General features: G+C 42.2%; 1 protein-coding gene and 1 long non-coding RNA gene across 8 annotated transcripts in view; one reads left to right on the forward strand and one right to left on the reverse strand.

Moving 5' to 3' along the window:
* The window catches only part of LOC124088438 (uncharacterized), a 27,335-nt gene extending 12,596 nt beyond the window's left edge, over positions 1–14,739 (forward strand). For 2 of the 3 annotated variants that reach the window (XR_009226130.1, XR_006850355.2), the window contains one exon: positions 3,315–14,739. This is a non-coding gene — a long non-coding RNA (uncharacterized LOC124088438). The remainder of the gene's footprint in view (positions 1–3,314) is intronic. The other variant, XR_009226131.1, reaches the window with a different exon arrangement.
* Positions 1–16,540, reverse strand: part of Mical2 (microtubule associated monooxygenase, calponin and LIM domain containing 2) — a 218,593-nt gene that overhangs the window by 15,581 nt on the left and 186,472 nt on the right. For all 5 annotated transcript variants that reach the window (XM_046437987.2, XM_046437983.2, XM_058576958.1 and 2 more), the window contains 2 exons: positions 12,543–12,635; positions 9,383–9,476 (listed from right to left, as the gene is read on the reverse strand). In XM_046437987.2, coding sequence (XP_046293943.1) covers positions 9,383–9,476; positions 12,543–12,635 — 187 coding nt within the window. The remainder of the gene's footprint in view (positions 1–9,382; positions 9,477–12,542; positions 12,636–16,540) is intronic.

Genomic DNA, 16,540 nt, shown 5'->3' on the forward strand with positions numbered 1-16,540 from the left:
ACAAGTGTACCCTTTTCCCCACATCCTCGCCAGCACTTGTTGTTGTTTGACTTCATAATGGCTGCCAATCTTACTGGAGTGAGATGGTATCTTAGGGTGGTTTTGATTTGCATTTCTCTGACTGCTAGAGATGGTGAGCATTTTTTCATGTACTTGTTGATTGATTGTATGTCCTCCTCTGAGAAGTGTCTGTTCAGGTCCTTGGCCCATTTGTTGATTGGGTTGTTTGTTATCTTATTGTCTAATTTTTGGAGTTCTTTGTATACTCTGGATATTAGGGCTCTATCTGAAGTGTGAGGAGTAAAGATTTGTTCCCAGGATGTAGGCTCTCTATTTACCTCTCTTATTGTATCTTTTGCTGAGAAAAAACTTTTTAGTTTGAGTAAGTCCCATTTGTTGATTCTAGTTATTAACTTTTGTGCTATGGGTGTCCTATTGAGGAATTTGGAGCCCGACCCCACAGTATGTAGATCGTAGCCAACTTTTTCTTCTATCAGACGGCGTGTCTCTGATTTGATATCAAGCTCCTTGATCCATTTTGAATTCACTTTTGTGCATGGCGAGAGAAAGGGATTCAGTTTCATTTTGTTGCATATGGATTTCCAGTTTTCCCAGCACCGTTTGTTGAAGATGCTATCCTTCCTCCATTGCATGCTTTTAGCCCCTTTATCAAATATAAGATAGTTGTAGTTTTGTGGATTGGTTTCTGTGTCCTCTATTCTGTACCATTGGTCCACCCGCCTGTTTTGGTACCAGTACCATGCTGTTTTTGTTACTATTGCTCTGTAGTATAGTTTGAAGTCTGGTATCGCTATACCGCCTGATTCACACTTCCTGCTTAGCATTGTTTTTGCTATTCTAGGTCTTTTATTTTTCCATATGAATTTCATGATTGCTTTCTCTATTTCTACAAGAAATGCCTTTGGGATTTTGATTGGCATTGCATTAAACCTACAGAGAACTTTTGGTAATATCGCCATTTTGATGATGTTAGTTCTGCCTATCCATGGACAGGGTATATTTTTCCATCTTCTAAGATCTTCTTCTATTTCTCTCTTTAGGGTTCTGTAGTTTTCATTGTATAAGTCTTTCACCTCTTTTGTTAGGTTGATTCCCAAGTATTTTATTTTTTTTGAAGATATTGTGAATGGAGTGGTTGTCCTCATTTCCATTTCAGAGGATTTGTCGCTGATATACAGGAATGCCTTTGATTTATGCGTGTTGATTTTATATCCTGCCACTTTGCTGAATTCATTTATTAGCTCTAATAGTTTCTTTGTAGAGCCTTTTGGGTCTGCTAGGTATAGAATCATATCATCTGCAAATAGTGATAATTTAAGTTCTTCTTTTCCTATTTTTATGCCTTTAATTTCTTTCGTCTGTCTAATTGCTGTGGCCAGTGTTTCGAGAACTATTAAACTATATTTCAATTTATCATTTTAAAATGTAGTTTTTCTTGCTACTAATCATGAAATGATACCACACTATATGTAGTCTTCTCTACCTTGCCCATTTTTTTTTTCTTTTTTGGGGATGTACTAGGAATTGAACTCAGGGGCACTCAGCCACAGAGCCATATCCCCAGCCCTATTTTGTATTTTATTTAGAGACAGAGTCTCACTGAGTTGCTTAATGCCTCGCCATTGCTGAGGCTGATTTTGAACTCGCAATCCTCCTGTCTCAGCCTCACGAGCTGCTGGGATTATAGGTGTGTGCCACCACCACCACCGCTGACCAATTTGCTCATTTTAAATTCAATATTACTTTGCACAAATGTACCTATGTTGTTCATTCATTTTTACTGCTCTATGTATACTGTTCACACAATGCCACAAATGATCCATTTCCCTGTTAATAGATATGTAGGTTGCCCTTAGACTTCTGCTCCTAGGAATGATGTCACTATGAATATTTGTACATATCTTCTGGTCCATGTGGCAAGAGTTTCTCTGGAAGACGCACTTAGGAATGAAATTCTGGAATTGTAGGGTATGCACATGTTCAGCTTAACAGCACAAAGCTGACTCATCTTCCAAAATGTGACAATTTATGCTGACATTGAATAAAAGCATCTTTATGCCTCATCTTTTTCTAATTTCAATATCATCAGATTTTTTTAAGTTGGATACTTTATTAGTTTAAAATAGTTTATTGTAGACTGAATTTGTATTTTCCTAAATACTTACAATATCTGCGTCTTTTTCTTGTGTTTATTGCCCATTAACTGTTCTTCTGTTGTGAAATGTATATTTATATCATTTGTCTATTTTCATGTTGGGTTGTGTGCCTATTTCTTATTGATATGCAAGAACTTGAGAATTGGGTTAGTTAACTTTTGGTCGCTATGACCAAAATACCTGACAAGAAAAATAACTTTGAAAAGGAAAAGTTAATTTTGGCTCATGGTTTCAGAGGTCGGCTGACTCCATTGCTCTGGCCCTGAGATGGGGAAGAACATGATAGTGAAAGGGTGTGGCGGATCAAAGCTGCTCAGCTCATGGCAGCCAGAAAACAGAGAAAGAGAGAGAGAGAGAGAGAGAGAGAGAGAGAGAGAGAGAGAGAGAGAGAGAGAGACCACACAAGCACGCACACATGCAAGGAGCAGGGACAAAATATAATTCCCAAAGGCACACCCCCTCAACAGTGACCTACTTCCTTCAGCCACACCCCATCTGCCTAGAGTTACTACTCAGTGAGCCATTCAAATGATTGATCCATCAAATGGATCAACCCACTGATTGGGTTGCAGCTCTCATAATCTAATCATTTCACCTCTGAACATCACTTCATGGTCTATCATGTGAGGTTATTGGGGGATACCTCCTATCCAAACCATAACAAGAATATACTAGAATACTAATTTTTTCCCTTTGGTTTAAATATGTTTGGCTGCAAACATATTTTCTGCATTAGTGGTTTTTCTTTCATTTCCTTTATAGTGTCTATTAACTACCAGTGTGAGGTCAAGAGAGATTTTTCTTAACTTCTCAAATTTCATTTTCAAATTAAAGTTATAATCTATATGGAATTGATATGCATATATGATATAAGACCTAATTTCAATTTTTTTTCCTATATGGAAAACCAATTGTCTTAGAGTCATTTGTTTCTTGTAATGTCCAACCCCACTGCTGGTTTATATCAAGTTTTTAGATATGTGGGATTATGTTTGGTTCCTTTGGTGACTTTCAGTAAAGCATTAAAATTGGCTCCATAAAGGTGGTACACATTTTTTGTTGGATTTATTCCCAAGTACCTTATTGTTTTTGATGTTACTGTAATTGATCTCATCTTTGTTATTTCATTTTTTTTAGGTGCTTGATGAGGAGATATAGAAATGCAATTGATCTTACCAGTTTGATCTTATATCTATGGACTATGATATTGGATCTTATTATTTTTAATAATTTCTTTGGTATGCCCATTTGGGTTTTCCATGTGGGCAATCTGAAAACAATAAAAATGTGTCTCTTCCTTTCCAAACTTTATGTTGCCCCCACCCCCCACCCCTTGCCTTACTGAACTGGCTAGAAAAGCATGTACCAAGCTGAATAGAAGATGTCATGGTAGGCAACCTCATCTATTACTGATTTTGAAAAGAATGCTCCTATTCAACAATGTTGCTGCAGGGGTTTGGAAGAGACTCTTCAAATTAAGAAAGTTCTATTGCTTCTTTTGCCAAAAGTTATTTTTTTTTTGTATCCCAAATAGATGTTCAATTTTGTCATATGATTTTCCTTATTGTATTGAAAAGCTCATATAGCTTTTCTCTTTAATCTTTAAATATGGAGACTGTCAAATCACACTTAGATTGCCAGAATTTAAAATTAATGGGATTAGTGTTCATGGGATTCTTTTGTCTCTTTGAATTTTTACTGTATCTTTGGTCTAGTCTGTCCTTTTTGTTCTTTATTTCTGTCAATTATTTTTAAAAAATCAGTTTAAGAGGGTTGTCTTTGGTCTTTACAGTCAACTTTTGGCCTATAAAGAGGACACTGACTTTTTCCAGGGCCCACCCAATAGATGGATTGTGGATATTTGTCGAGCAGGGCAGTCTTCCATGGACTGTGAACATCCTTGCACGTCTTCACTGAGTGTGTCAAACTGCAAGGTCTAGCCAGCCTCTGACCTTGAGCCATTCCTGAAACTAGCCAGGTAGATAATTCTGAGAAGTAGGTAGGCACGCCCTAGGATGACCACTGCACAATGACCTGCTTCCTGGAAAAGAGCTACAGGCCCACTTAGCATTTGCTCCAGAGTTGTTGAGTTCTTCACCCGGGGATCCTTAGCTGTGGTACACACCTTGGTGTGCACAGGTGCCATCCAGGCCTATTATGTCATACCCTGGGACTTGGCACAGGCCACTTGTGCCACCATGCTGATGCTCCTGCTGTACATTGTGCTATGGATAATAAACTCCCTTCCTGTGATTCACTAAATTTCACTGGAAGGATCCAGAACCTATAAAGCTAAGGCAAACCAACTCAAATTCCTTGCTTCATTAACTCTGGATTCTTGTTACTCTTACATTCTCAATAGTTTGAGTCCTTTTTCTGACCATATCCTATTTTATTCTGGGGTGAAATATTATCTGTGGTTCCATTTTTATGCTTACCTCTATTCAAACAGTCAGACTCCTTGAACATGGAGGGTCCTCAACACTTCCCTGTTCTGCTGACCTTTACAAGCACAGTAACCGGACATGTGTATAACCTTGAGTTGACCGCCTTTGGGTACATTTAGAGAACAAATAGTTCTGGAAGGTTTCCTAAACGATATCCGGTCCCCAGATCCATTCCCAAGTGATGGCTGGCTATCAGAGAGGCAGGCTTTAGAACCACAGTGTTCTGCTCTCATTGTTGAACTGCTTTTATGGAATCAGTGGTGTTTTGTTGGGGCACAACAATGAATCTGCAATGAGATTCTCACTTGGACAAAACATGTGAACTGCATGTATTTTTTTGTATTTATAGAAACCAGCTTAAATCTCTTCTAGGGAATATAGTTATAAGTGAACAGAGTGAATAAATAAGCAAATGAACACAATTTGAGAAAACTGCATTTTCAAGTGATGGGGATATAAAAGGAAGGAGAAGGAATGAATCTTTTTGGAACACCCATTATATGCCAGGCTCCTTTTCAGATGATTTACCAACATCATATTATTTAATGTTTTCTTTTTACAACCCCAGTAGGTGGAGATTATTAGTCCCATTTTACAGAGGAGAAAATTTGTCAGAGAGGTATTTGCTTTATAATGGCAACACCAAGATTCAAACTCAGGAGCGTCTAATACCTGTTTTGTTTTTTTCCCCCCATCAGGACTCATGTTTAAATTATTTAGGAAAATATTATTCCTTCTTTTCCTCAGCTGTAGTCAAGATGAAAACCACAGAGTATAAACCAAACTACTTCCCTCTTCCTGTCTAAATCGTCCTTGAAGTTTCTCCTTATAATGTGTGCTCCTGCTGCCACCTGCTGGCAGCCTCACTCATCATACTTGTCTTTGTGAACCCCTTAATAAAGGAGAAACCATCTGAAAACCATCCAAAAAAGGCAAGAAGCCGAATGCAGACAACCAGCTGATAAAGTGAGTTAAACAATAAGGGAGGAATAAATTGTCCACTTTCCCTTCAGATAAATCCTTTCTCCTTTGAAGCTGCTCAGTTTTCCTCAGATTTCACCTCTTTCCAGATATGGAGAGAAAGCTCAGATTCAGACATCTGGGCCACTTAGGTTTGAAGGGTGGTCTCTTGATAAATGGGGGTATCCAGGGGCCCCTGTGGGCAACACTGACCACCATGTTGGCCACCAACAAACCAGTGGATAGCAAACAGTGCCTCCACCGAGAAGGGGCTTAGTGGCCGGCCGAGTCAGGGTGGCCTTCCCACCGAGGGCAGCCCCCAGGAATGAGGGCACCGCTAGTCCTGTCCACCACCTGTGCAGATAGGACCATGGGGGGATGCCATCGCCTTTGTCAAAGACAGACAGACACAGACATGTCCTGCAAATCATCATGATTTGTCATCTAGGGTGGATGGGTCAGATTTCTGTTTTTCTTTGTTTCCCTTTTCTCCACAAAATGGGGAAAAATCCATCCCGGGGGAGCGGAGGAGCTCATTTCTGATTGATGGGGAAGAAGAAAGCAGGAATTGTTGTCAGGACAATTAGGAGCTCATCAAAGCCTCATTTTGCTCATCAGCCATCATGGCCCTTGTCCTGTACCCCCGCACGGTCCTCTAATTCAACGCCCCCCTAATGAATAACTCCCAGGAACAAAAGGCCCTTTCAGGCTGCCGCACATAATTATTAGAGGAGCCTGGCCTGACTGTCGCAGGGTACTCCTGTTTTCAGGCCTGTCTCTAAATTTGGTTATTCACAACCTTTACAGCTCAATATTATTGCCTAACTGTGATCATTTTCTAATTATCCTAATAATACCTATTAAATAATTCCCATTAAATCACTTGAACCGGAGCAGCAGAGGCCAGCTCAAATACAACTTAACCTAATAAGCATTGGTCATTCATTAAGCAACAGGGCAATCTCTTAAAGGGACTGGATAGAATATTGAACTGCAAAGGAATATTATTATTACACAAATGTTATTATGAGTTACAGTGTATTAATTCTGATGGCCTGGCTTACAACTCTTCCTGTGGGTCTCCAGGAAGGCCATACTCCATGACTTGACTCTTTTTTGTCTCCACCCCCCCCCCCTTGTTGATCTGTATCTGTCACCCCCACAAGGATATTCAAGGACAAAAAGGCCCATAAACTTAACAGGGGAATTAAATTAACAAGGACATAGAGGGAATGAATGGAATCCATCTTCTGACGGGCTTGGCACGCCTTTGAAAACACTATCCACTGGCAGGATTTCTTTAGGTGAAATTCAAAATAGCTAGCTAGCTAGCTTGCTTTGCTTTTTCTTTTTCTTTCTTTCTTTTCTTTTCTTTTTTTTTTTTTTTTTACAACTGGTATGAGGGAAATTTTCAAAAGAAGCTTTAGAAATTTGGTATCTATGATTTAAATTTCAAACAGTCAAGATTAGAAAGACAGTTCTTTAAACGTATATGTGTGTGGAGACTTAATATTTTGCAAAATAAGATTAGGTAGTGTTTGTTGGATGCCAGCACTCTAGTAGACACCCTGGTAGATGTTTGCCCATCAACTTCTTAATTCTCAAAATGACTTGACAATACAGGAATTATCATCTCCATCTTTCAGATAGGAATCTGGGGCCAGAGACATTAAGCAACTTTCCCAATTCTGCCCAGCCTAATGGGAGCAGAACCATGTCACATGTTGACCTGTGTTCCTACTGGCAAACGGACACAGGCCCCAGCTCTGCTGGTGTGTCCTTTTCACTTCCCAGGCTTTTTGCTGCAACCAAGAGATTCCTACAGATAAGTACTGATGAGGAGGTTCTCTTTACAAGGAAATCCAGTGTAAATTAGTAAGAAAAGGAAAAAAAAAACTTGATTAATCATTCACTGGATGCCAGGCCCTGAGCGAGGGGTTTTGTGTGAGCTGTTTTAGCTAATCCTTGGTGCAAGCTCAAGAAGCAAGTCTGGTCATCACTCCCACTTAAGGAAACTGAGCCCTCACTGGTGAATTCCTGTTCTTCCTCCCGATTCTCATCTTGCACACCACCTTTCCCAAGGAGCCTGGCCTGATCACTCTCTCCCTCTAAGATCTTGGTTCACTGGCACGGCCCCCTCATGCTATTATAGCTCTCATACTGTACTGTGCTCCACCTGTTCACCTGTCTCTGTCTCTCAGTGGACAAATGGACTATAAACTTCTCAAGGCAGAAACGTTGTCATACCCATCACCGTAGTGTGATGGGTATGTGCCTTCATGTCCAGCACGTGGCAGGAGTTCAGGGATGGGCTCGATTTGAATGTAGGAGTCTGAAGCTCCGTGGGCCATTCCCATTTATTGCTTTTACCTAAGTCCAGGCAAGGGCTGATTCAATTCAGCATCATGTATAATTTCTTCTTTAATCATCATTTCAGTTTATAAGGCAGAAAAGCACTCGCATGTCAGTTTTCGATGAGAAAAAATGAAAGTTTATAAAGGTTTACAACGTGACTAGCCCCAGGTGATACAGAAGGAAAAGAGAGAAACCAGGACTTTAACTGAGCTTGGAATCACTTCCAAAAATTGCTCAAATTCCCAAATATTTCCCCTGCATGTATCTTAAACCCTGAATTGCAAAGGACATTTATGCTAGCCAGAATAGAGGCTGCATGTCTCAAAGAGCAGTGACAAGGTCCACCAGCTGACCAATGCCCAGAGGAACTTCATATTGAACCACCAGGTAGGTTTTTCTTCCCCCCCCGGTGCTTGCTTTCTTTTTTTAATTCTGAAATGGTCTTGCTAAGTTTCTCAGCATCTCACTAAGTTGTTGAGACTGTCCTCAAATTTGGAATCCTCCTGCCAAGTTGCTGGGATTATAGGCATGCACCTCCAAGCACAGCCACTATGGGATTTTTAAAGTGTGAAGCAGGAATGTGAACTTAGGATATAGAAAAACTAGACAAAAGGAGGGAAGTTAGTGTAAACGATATATACCTTTAGGTATTAGTAAGAGAAATAAATTTAGCCTTTTGTTTTCTATTTTCTAGTCAGGCATGCAAAGGAAAAATATTAGTGTAAAATGGGATGATTTCCAGCATACCCTAGTGACACAGCCACATGAATGTTGATAGCAGCTCAATTCACAATAGCTAAGCTATGGAACCAACCTAGGTGCCCTTCAACAGAGGAATGGACTTAAAAAATGCGGTATATACACACAATGGAATATTACTCAGCTATAGAGAAGAATGAAATTATGGCATTTAACAGTAAATGGATGGAACTGGAGATTATCATGATATGTAAAATAAACCAATCCCCCCCAAACCAAAGGTTAAATTTCTCTCTGATATTCGGATGCAAACATACAATAAGAGAAGGAGGGAAGAACAGAAGTTCATTGGCTTCAACAAAGAGAAATGAAGGGAAGGGACGGGGAATGAGTATAGGAAAGACAGTAGAATGAATCAGACATAAATTTTCCATGTTCCTATATGAATACACGACCAGTATAACTCCATACCATGTACAACCACAAGAATGGGAAGTTATACTTCATTATGTAAAAATGTCAAAATGCATTCTATTGTCATGTATACAAATAAAAATAAGTTATTTAAAAAAAAAAAAAAAGCTTAAAAAAAAGTGTGAAGCAGATGTGGACTCAGCACTACTTGTCCACGTTGACAGATCTCTGGGGGGACGGGACATGTTCTTTGTTTTGCCCCTAGGATAGGACCAGCACCATTCTCAAACCGTAGACTAAGACCCGCACCCCGTTGCTTGGGTGCCGTACCTGCTTCTCCTCGCAGTGCCTTCTCCAGCCTCACGCCCTGGATCTCGGAAGCCCTCTGCCGCTCCTCTACCTCCTCCAGCTGCCTCTGGATGGCCTGCAACACCAGGATCACACATTACGAGGGAGCACTGGACACATATCAAGGGGGCTGATTGTGCCACTGGCTCTCCAGGAGGAAGAGGCGCTGTCGCGAGTGACCTTACTGCCTTCATGTCCTGGCCAAGGGCCTCGGAATTCCCAGACCAGCAGACCTTAATGTTCCCTGTGTTTTCCATCTGCTGCCAAGTACATTATCAAAACAGTCCCCTGATAAGGTCAGGCACACTGGAGTCCTCCAGGATGGGACTGCAGGGATTGTAGGTGGTGCTCGTGGTTCCTGGGTTCCTTGGAGCCCATAGCCTCTGACTATGGCCATAGCATAATGATCCGGACTGCAGAATACGAGCTCAGAGAAGTATGTCCAGGTTCTATTTTCTCAAGGAGAGCCAGCAGACACTTCTCCAGAATATGATATGGGCAGGAGACCTGCTCAGCTTCTGGGGTTCAGGATTATCCTGCTACTGTCCTTAGCCACAAATGGCACCTACGCTTTTCTTGCACCTCAGGCTGATGCCCAGGGTTCTGTCACTGTAGAAGTGTACTGTGGCTTTGTGACAAGCAAGTTATTAAGACAAGACACATGATGTTTATTTAACACATTAAGGGACAACTCATACTCTCCTTAGACTCTCCATAGCACCTATTAAGGTTTGGGGTCACGACTGGGCTGGCATTAATACATTTATTTTCCCTGCTAGCTATTATTCCTTGAAGTCTGTTGGGAAGGAGAGCTAGGGAAAGCCTTTCCTATATAATTTTCTTTATCCTCATCAATTTTCTCTGCTACCTCACACCAGACCCATGCTGCCCAAAGGGACATCCTTTGGCAAAATGGATTTTGCACCTGTCAGAAGAGAAACGTTGAAGGAACTGTCAGCTGTCTGGGCAGGCAGGACACCTGCATTCTTTTTCTATTGGACTTCTGCACTGTCTCATTCCTTCCTCCTTAACCCACATGCTTTTCCTTCTCCCCTGGAACCACGGGCACAGTAGCCAAGGCATCATTGATCCCGTGAAGAGACCCAACCAGGGGGTGGGTTCTGAGCAGCCCCCTGGCTCTCTTGTCCCAGCTAAGAGTATTCAAGTTCAAAACATAAAGTCTGACATAGACAGAGATTCTGTCTATAATTACTTATAATTTCATGCCCTCTTCCTTTCTGTCTGTCCTTTAATGACATTATTGTACCTTTATAAATCCATCTCTTGCAAGTGTGCTGTAGAATTACTAAGAAGGGAAGCTGTTAAATGACTTTACTACTGATGCCTGTGCAGTACAGCTATATGATTGTTAGGGACTAAATTCTGTTTTCCCCAAATTCATAGTTGAGGCCCTAAGTCCCAGTGGGGCTGTATTTGGAGACAGGGTCTAGAAGGAGCCAGTAATGGTCACGTGAGGTCACAAGGATGGGGCCCTGATCTGATAGGTCTGTCCTTATAAGAAGAGGAAGAGACAACAGAGGTCTCTCTCTCCACATGTGCACTTGCAGAAGATCATGTGCGGACCCAGCCAGGGCAGCTGTCTGCCAGCCAGGAAGAGACTTCACCACTCTCCAAGCTGAATGGCACCTTGATGTTAGACTTGCAGCCTCCAGAAGGGTGGGAAGACCCATGTCTGTTGTTTAAGCCCCACCAGTCTGTGGCATTTGGTGATGGCAGCCCAAGCAGACCTACGCAGTGGTGAGTCTTTAAAAAGAAGGGTGAACTCAGAGATCAAAGAGGGCCACCACGGGTGCTAGCAGGTTAGGACTCAAAAGACCATTGTAATTCTTCTTACTGCCTGAAGTGAGAAATTGCAAGACCTGCCAATCAGTGTCATATAGACATGTCTTGCTCTTAGAAGGACAAGTGGAAACATTTTTAAGGAAACCTGTTTTAGAAGTTGAGAGCGGAAAGAGGGGAATTTATAGAGTCATTCCTGTCCAGGATGTGGAAGTGGCCCTGAGTCAGTTACTGAGAAAGATCATGGAAGCTGGTAAAAGGACTCATTCTTGGCAGGAGCTATTTAAGGATGCTGTAGTTTGGATCTGTAATGTTCCCCAAAGGCCTACATATTAAAGGCTTGGTCCCCAGCCCCCCAGCCCATGGTGCTATTTGGAGGTGGTGAAACCTCTAGGAGGTGGGGCCTACTGGAAGGAAGTTATATCATTGAGATGTGCCCTTGAAGGGGATATTGGGATTCCAGCTCCTCTTCTGTCTCTCTCTTTGCTTCCCAGCCACCATGAGGTGAGCAGGTTGCTCCAGTACACATTCCCACCATGACGGCTGTGTCACCACAGGCTCAAAGGAACAGGACCACTAATCATGAACTAGGCTCTCTGAAACTATGAACCAAAATAAACCCTTTTTCTTTTTCAGTTGATTATGTCAGGTATTTTGTTACAGTAATGGGAAGCTGACTAACACACAGGGTTACATGACTAGATAAAAGGAAAAAGGGAGGGAAGGGTACATGAATTAACATGAGTGGTCATTCTAAGTCCTTATATCCTCAAATCCAGCTATTCTTCAAGACATGGCTTGGGGTCTTCAGGAAGATGGAGGATGCCTAGATTTTCTGTTTTATTTTGCCTGTTGGCAATGACCTTGGGCAGAAATGTTTGGAGTAAACCATCAGGCCAGGAAATCTGTATTGGAGTGCTGGATACAGATGCTTTCAACAAATCCTGAAATAGAGACAGCTCCCATTAGCTGTCATCTTAGCAAAGACATTCAGGGAGTTGATGGAAGATATGTGTCCTCAGAGGACAAAGCCAAGGTCACTGTTATAAGGCAGTCAGGGTTCAGGGTGATTCCCAAGGCCATATGCAGATTCTTGTCTCAGCTTTGCTTTGCAGAACACACGTCTGCAGATGGAAAGGTGGCTGGGAGTAGGCCAGCTCAGCACCTGGCCCAAAGTCCCACTAGGGACTGGGCCAAGGCCTTTAGAAAGCCACACACCTGGTCCCTCAGAGAAGAGACGGGCCTTTCCCAGAAAGCCCACCTCCCCAACACAGCACAGACCCCGAGGGGCCTTCCCATGCAGCCCCAGGCCCACTTGCTCATCTCATGTCTATCTTCTGACCTGAGCTTTATAAAGTCTTTTCAACTCTTCTTGCTTAACCAATTGCCTTGTTGCTTTTTCCAGTTTCCTCCTTCTTCTGAGTATCTTCTCTTCCTAAGGGAAACAATAGAGAAGGAAAAATAAGACTGCTAAAAGCAGGACTGAAATTTACAAATTGTCTTCACAGTCTTCCGCCCTTCCACAGCTCCCAGCCATTGGCTTAGCTTCTAGGATGATGGCATCCTCTATCACTTCCGGCAGAGATGGAAATAAGCTGTATCCGTGCTGTATAAAATATGGCCCTCTGTGCCTATCAGACACTGGAAATGAGACGAATGTGAAGAAGAAATTGAATTTTAAATTTAATTTTAATGAATTTAAGTGGCCACACATGGCTAGTGGGTGTCAGAATGTAAGTGTGTGTGTGTGTGTGTGGGGGGGAGGATAGGTGGGAGAGGCTTTAATCAAGTACTAACTAGGTTTAGCTCAGTTGAAGAATGAAATAATAGAATAATTAGACTTATATGGGTGCTTCCACCCTGCCCAGGGATGATGGCCCCAGGCAGGCAGGCATACACACACACACACACACACACACACAATGAACACCAGTTGAAAACTTTAAACAGTACTAAAGTTGGGTCTACAATATATAAATAAACTTATAAACAGGAGAATGTATCTACATAATTCAAAGTAAAGTGTTTCTTGGTTTTGAAACATTTGGCATAAGGCTACTTCCCATCCGTACCTCACTTTGCTTGTACAAATACAGCATTATCATCATGGGTTTTGTGTATGCCTGGACTTGTTCAAAGACAGAAAGAGGGGGAAAAAAGAATATCCAGTACTGATCCATGTAAAACAGATGTCTGGCTCTCGATGGTGCCACTCCCAAGGTTTTAGATACCAAGGAAAGAAGAAGTGGTGGTGTGGCACTTCTACCAATTGGAGATTTTCCTGATCAGAGAAGCAGCAGAGCAATGGCCCCGACCTGGGCCAAGAAAAGCTGCCATCAATTCCCAGAGGAGCTGTGTGAACTTCAGAAGATTCCTCAGCTTTCTGAATGCCAGAGTCCTCTTCCAAGTGATGAGGAGGATTCAATGCCCACCTCGAAGGGATACAACAAGGGCAAAGCGAGATGATGTGGGCAAGCGCTTTGCAGAAGGCTCAGAAAAAGAGATCAGACTATAATCAATAACATGATTTTCACTACCAACATATTATTTTGTATTATAAATCAACATGACTATGTTCTACTAAAATCTATTACTTTTTGGGTGTAGGAGTATGTTTTAAACCACACACACACACACCCGGTATAGTTAAGATAAATGTTCAAATTGGGCTAGTTTTACTGTGAGTTTACCTTCTCTGAACAAACACATCAACTTTATACATATTAGAATGAGGATTATAACATGCTAGACCTTACTTTTCAATACTGGAAGAAACAAATATGGAACTTATTTTTTATATTTTAATTGACATGTAGTGACTATACATATTTATGGGGTCTAGTGAGATACTTTAATGCATTTATAAAATGTGCAATGATCATATCAGGGGAACTGGCATATCTATTATCTCAGAAAACAAATAGGGAATTTAAAAATTGCTGCAACTAGCTTCATATCCGGGCACTCAAAGACTGTGATGATTATTTTCTCATTCAATGATTGTCAATCCATAAATGGGGAATAGAGATTTAAAGACCTACTGCCAGGGCAATCTGGGTCCAAACCAGAGGTCAGAGACTATTCTTTGAAAGCACTTATGCTTCAGGGCCTTGTGGTTCTCTCTGTCACCTCCTTGGCTACGGATGGAGAAACCATCACGAGCATCCAGTTTGAAGCCTCCGGAAGCTTTGCCCATTATCAGTGGAAACATTCACTTTAAAAATGAGATTTGATTTTCTTGAATTCTCCTTAGGACCTAAATCCTGAAGCTATTCATGCTGGGAAAAAATATTTTGGCTCTCAGAACCCAATTTTTCTTATATTACATCATCTTTGTTTCTTTGGGAATCCTTCCAGATGACTATCAATCAGCCTGAAGAGGGGTTTCAGGCCTTTTGCATGGGGAACCCTTCAGTTGGTAGCTAGGATCTTTGAGGAGAGGCTGGTGCAGGGAGAGAGGTGGTAGGGATCAACAAGCTGCGATCCAGAGAAGACCAACTCAACCTGTATGGAAAATAAATTCATTGACTTAACAAGTATCTCTGGAGTGGCCATCCTACTGACCAACATGATAAATCCTAACAGGTATTGAGTGCTACATGCCATACTGAACTCATTACTTCACATGTATCATCTCATTTATTCCTCAGATTGTATTTATTCTGTAAATGTAGAAATAAAAAAATCAGAGTGGTTAAATAATTTCCCCAAACTGACACAATTAGTAATGGGGAGAGGTAGGAGTTAAGCCTAGACAGGCTGAATCCAATATCTTCATTTCCATCCAGTCTACATTGCCTTTCCTCTTGCCATAAACTGTTGGGGCACATCAAGGACCCCTGCTCTATGGTGGATCTTATAGAAATTAAGTGCCAATATTTCCCTTTAAAGGGAGACCATTAATCCAACTCCTGGGAAAGGCAGAGCAGTGGGGATGGGGGTGTGGCCTCAACAACCCCGTGTGGTCTTAGTGTTTCCCAGCAGTAAAACATCAAGCCCTGACTGCTTTATCGAGAGTCACCAAACAGAACCTGGGAGAGGAAATAGTTAGTGATTATCTCTTACCAAAAAGGTATTGAGCCAGGCTCAGTGGCGCATGCCTATAATCTCAGCGGCTCAGGAGTCTGAGGCAGGAGGATTGCGAGTTCAAAGCCAGCCTCAGCAACTTAGCAAGGCGCTAAGCAACTTGGTGAGACCCTGTCTCTAAATAAAATACAAAATTGGGATGGGGGTGTGGCTCAGTGGTTAAGCACTCCTGGGTTCAATTCTTGGTATCAAAAAAAAAAAAAAAAGATGATGTTGATGTAGAAAGGAAGTCTGCTTTAAGAACAAGCATTCCCATGGCTTTATTATATGCCAGGCTCAGTTTTTCTATTCTCAATAGAGAGACAATGCAGAGAGGCGAGGGGAGAGGCTGAGGGCTAGGGAAGGAAAGAGACAGTAGAGGAAAAGGGAGAAAGCTGGCCGAACCACATGGTTTCCTGTCTGTCTCAGATCCAGGTGTGGGTCTGGGCGGAAAGGCAAAGGTGGGGCAGGTGGGAGCAAAAGGAAGAGGCAGAGGGGACATATCCAGTCTCCAGTTTCCTGTACAGAGGGTCATTTGAGCTGCCTGGGCTTTATACCACCTGGCTGGGGACACACCGACACGGGACAGAAGAAATGAGGAAACTAGAAGACAAACACTTCCCCTTGTTCCTTCAGTGTGAGTGAGTCCTTATGAGTAAGGGATCCTGCTGCCAGTTTCCCTTCCTGTAAGAGCAGGATGCCTCAGAAGCCAGGCAAAGCAGGCATGCTTTTGCCACCCGGCCAGCATAAGTGACAACTAGCTCTGTGCTGGGCCAGCAGGAGGACAAGGAACTATTTGTAAGGCTGGCCCTTAAAAACATCATCTTGCTACTTCCATGTGTTTTGGCCACTCCAATCTTTTATTCTCCTTGAGTGTGGAAGCCGTCAAAGCTGGGATTTCTGTCTCATTTGAACACAGAATTAACTTAGGGTCCCTCAAGGGGATAATGGGGCAGAAAGGAAACTCCAGAATCACAATGCACAATCCATTGTGTTGAGCATTAAGCTAATCAGAGAAGCCGCACGTTTAAAAATGAGAAATCCATACACGCTCTCTCTCCATCTCCCCTCCCCCCCGCCCGTCTCTCTCTCTCTCTCTCTCTCTCTCTCTCTCTTGTCCCAGCCCCCTTCTGACTGTTCCAAGCTAAACCATGGGGAATTGGAACCCCCGAGTGACTTGAGGTGATGCCAAAGCTCCCAATGCCAGATATGGAAAAGTTGAGTCTCAGTAAATAAATTTGGGTCTCTCCCTCCCTCCCCAACACTGCTCCAAAA

Source organism: Marmota monax, unplaced genomic scaffold (genome assembly GCF_021218885.2).
Source record: "Marmota monax isolate L192 unplaced genomic scaffold, Marmota_monax_Labrador192_F-V1.1 WCK01_AAM20220418_F8-fsc00061, whole genome shotgun sequence".
NCBI classification, from domain to species: domain Eukaryota; kingdom Metazoa; phylum Chordata; class Mammalia; order Rodentia; family Sciuridae; genus Marmota; species Marmota monax.